The sequence below is a fragment of the Empidonax traillii genome, unplaced genomic scaffold, assembly GCF_003031625.1.
Source record: "Empidonax traillii isolate 1590-97213 ecotype Southwest subspecies unplaced genomic scaffold, ASM303162v1 scaffold2119:size37521, whole genome shotgun sequence".
Lineage (NCBI taxonomy): Eukaryota > Metazoa > Chordata > Aves > Passeriformes > Tyrannidae > Empidonax > Empidonax traillii.
The window spans coordinates 2,019-3,525 of NW_020957312.1; the positions used below are offsets into that span (position 1 = coordinate 2,019).

At 54.5% G+C, this 1,507-nt stretch overlaps 1 protein-coding gene across 1 annotated transcript in view; it reads right to left on the minus strand.

Annotated features, from left to right (window-relative positions):
• Positions 1 to 1,099: 1,099 nt before the first annotated feature.
• The window catches only part of LOC114071581 (zinc finger CCCH domain-containing protein 3-like), an 11,113-nt gene continuing 10,705 nt past the window's right edge, over positions 1,100 to 1,507 (minus strand). The window contains exon 5 of the mRNA XM_027909425.1: positions 1,100 to 1,252. Coding sequence (XP_027765226.1) covers positions 1,100 to 1,252 — 153 coding nt within the window. The remainder of the gene's footprint in view (positions 1,253 to 1,507) is intronic.

A 1,507-nucleotide genomic window follows, 5' to 3' on the forward strand; every position in this document is an offset into this window, starting at 1 on the left:
GAAAAGCATCCCAGAAGTGCTGTTTTCCTGGGAGGGAAGCAGACTGAGGAAGAGGGTGGCTGCCATGCTCCCCCTGGGCTCAGAGATGGGACAACACTGCTCAGCAAATCTTGGAATTGTGGAATGGTTGGGGTGGGAAGGGACCTTTAATGGTCATCCAGTCCCACCCCCTGCCATGGGCAGGGACAGCTCCCGCTATCCCACATTGCTCCCACCTGGCCTGGGACACTTCCAGGGATCCAGGGGCAGCCACAGTTTCTCTGGGAATTCCATTCCAGTCCCTCCCCACCCTCACAGTCAAGAATTCCTTCCCAGTATCCCATCTAACCCTCTGGCAGTGGGAAGCCATTCCCTGTGTCCTGTCCCTCCATTCCTTGTCCCAAGTCCCTCTCCAGCTCTCCTGGAGCCCCTTTAGGCCCTGGAAGGGGCTCCAAGGTCTCCCTGGATCCTTCCGTTCTCCAGGTGAACATTCCCAGCTCTCCCAGCCTGGCTCCAGAGCTGAGGGGCTCCAGCCCTTGGAGCATCTCCGTGGGCTCCTCTGGACTCGCTCCAGCAGCTCCACATCCTCCTGAGGACCCCAGTGAGGGCCTGAACTCGCTGTCACCCCCTTCCCTCATCCCTGGCACAGAATGGGGGAACCACAAGATGCTGGAAAAACCTCGACATTCCATGGGGTTTTTTTTTGCATGTAGGAGCCCTAAAATTCCAGGGAATTTTAACTTTTAACTTTTAAACCCATCCCGGAGCCAGCGTGGAAAACAAGCTTTTAACATCCACGGATTTCCTATGGAAACCAGAGAACCACAAGCCTTTTCCTTTCCCTCTCTTTAGAGGAAGGATTTTCCAGGCAGGAACAACCAGACATGGGAAACATGGACACCCTGGGAAGGCTCTTCCCAGGAAACATCAGCACAACATTTACCCCAGACGAAGCCTTGGACTTCAATCCTTTTTTTTTGGGTTTGTTTGTTTGTTTTCCCTGCCTGTAAACTCCCTTTTCCACAATTCCTTGGGAAAACCACAGGACTGCTGTTCATCCATCCCCCTCCAGGGGCATTTTCCAGTCCCATGCTGCCTTCGGACCCCGGGATAAACCGGGCTAAATAAACCCTTTCCTTACCTTCTCTCCCATGGGACAATATCCCTTGAGGAAATCCTGGCACACCTCTGCCTTCCTGGACACGTAGACGTGGCTGTAGGGGCAGTTGCTGTTGCTGCAGATCCCTTTCAGGTAGTAGGAACACACCGGCATCTGCGAGAGAAAACCCGGCAGCGCTCCCTCAGCTCCGGAGCCGGAACCGTTCCAACCATCCCTCAGCTCCGGAGCCAGAACCATTCCAACCTCCTTCTGCTCCAGATCCAGAACCATTCCAACCCTCCCTCAGCTCTGGATCCAGAACCATTCCAACCATCCCTCAGCTCTGGATCCAGAACCATTCTAACCTCCCCTCAGCTCCAGATCTGGAACCATTCCAACCTCCCCTCTGCTCCAGAACCATTCCAAACC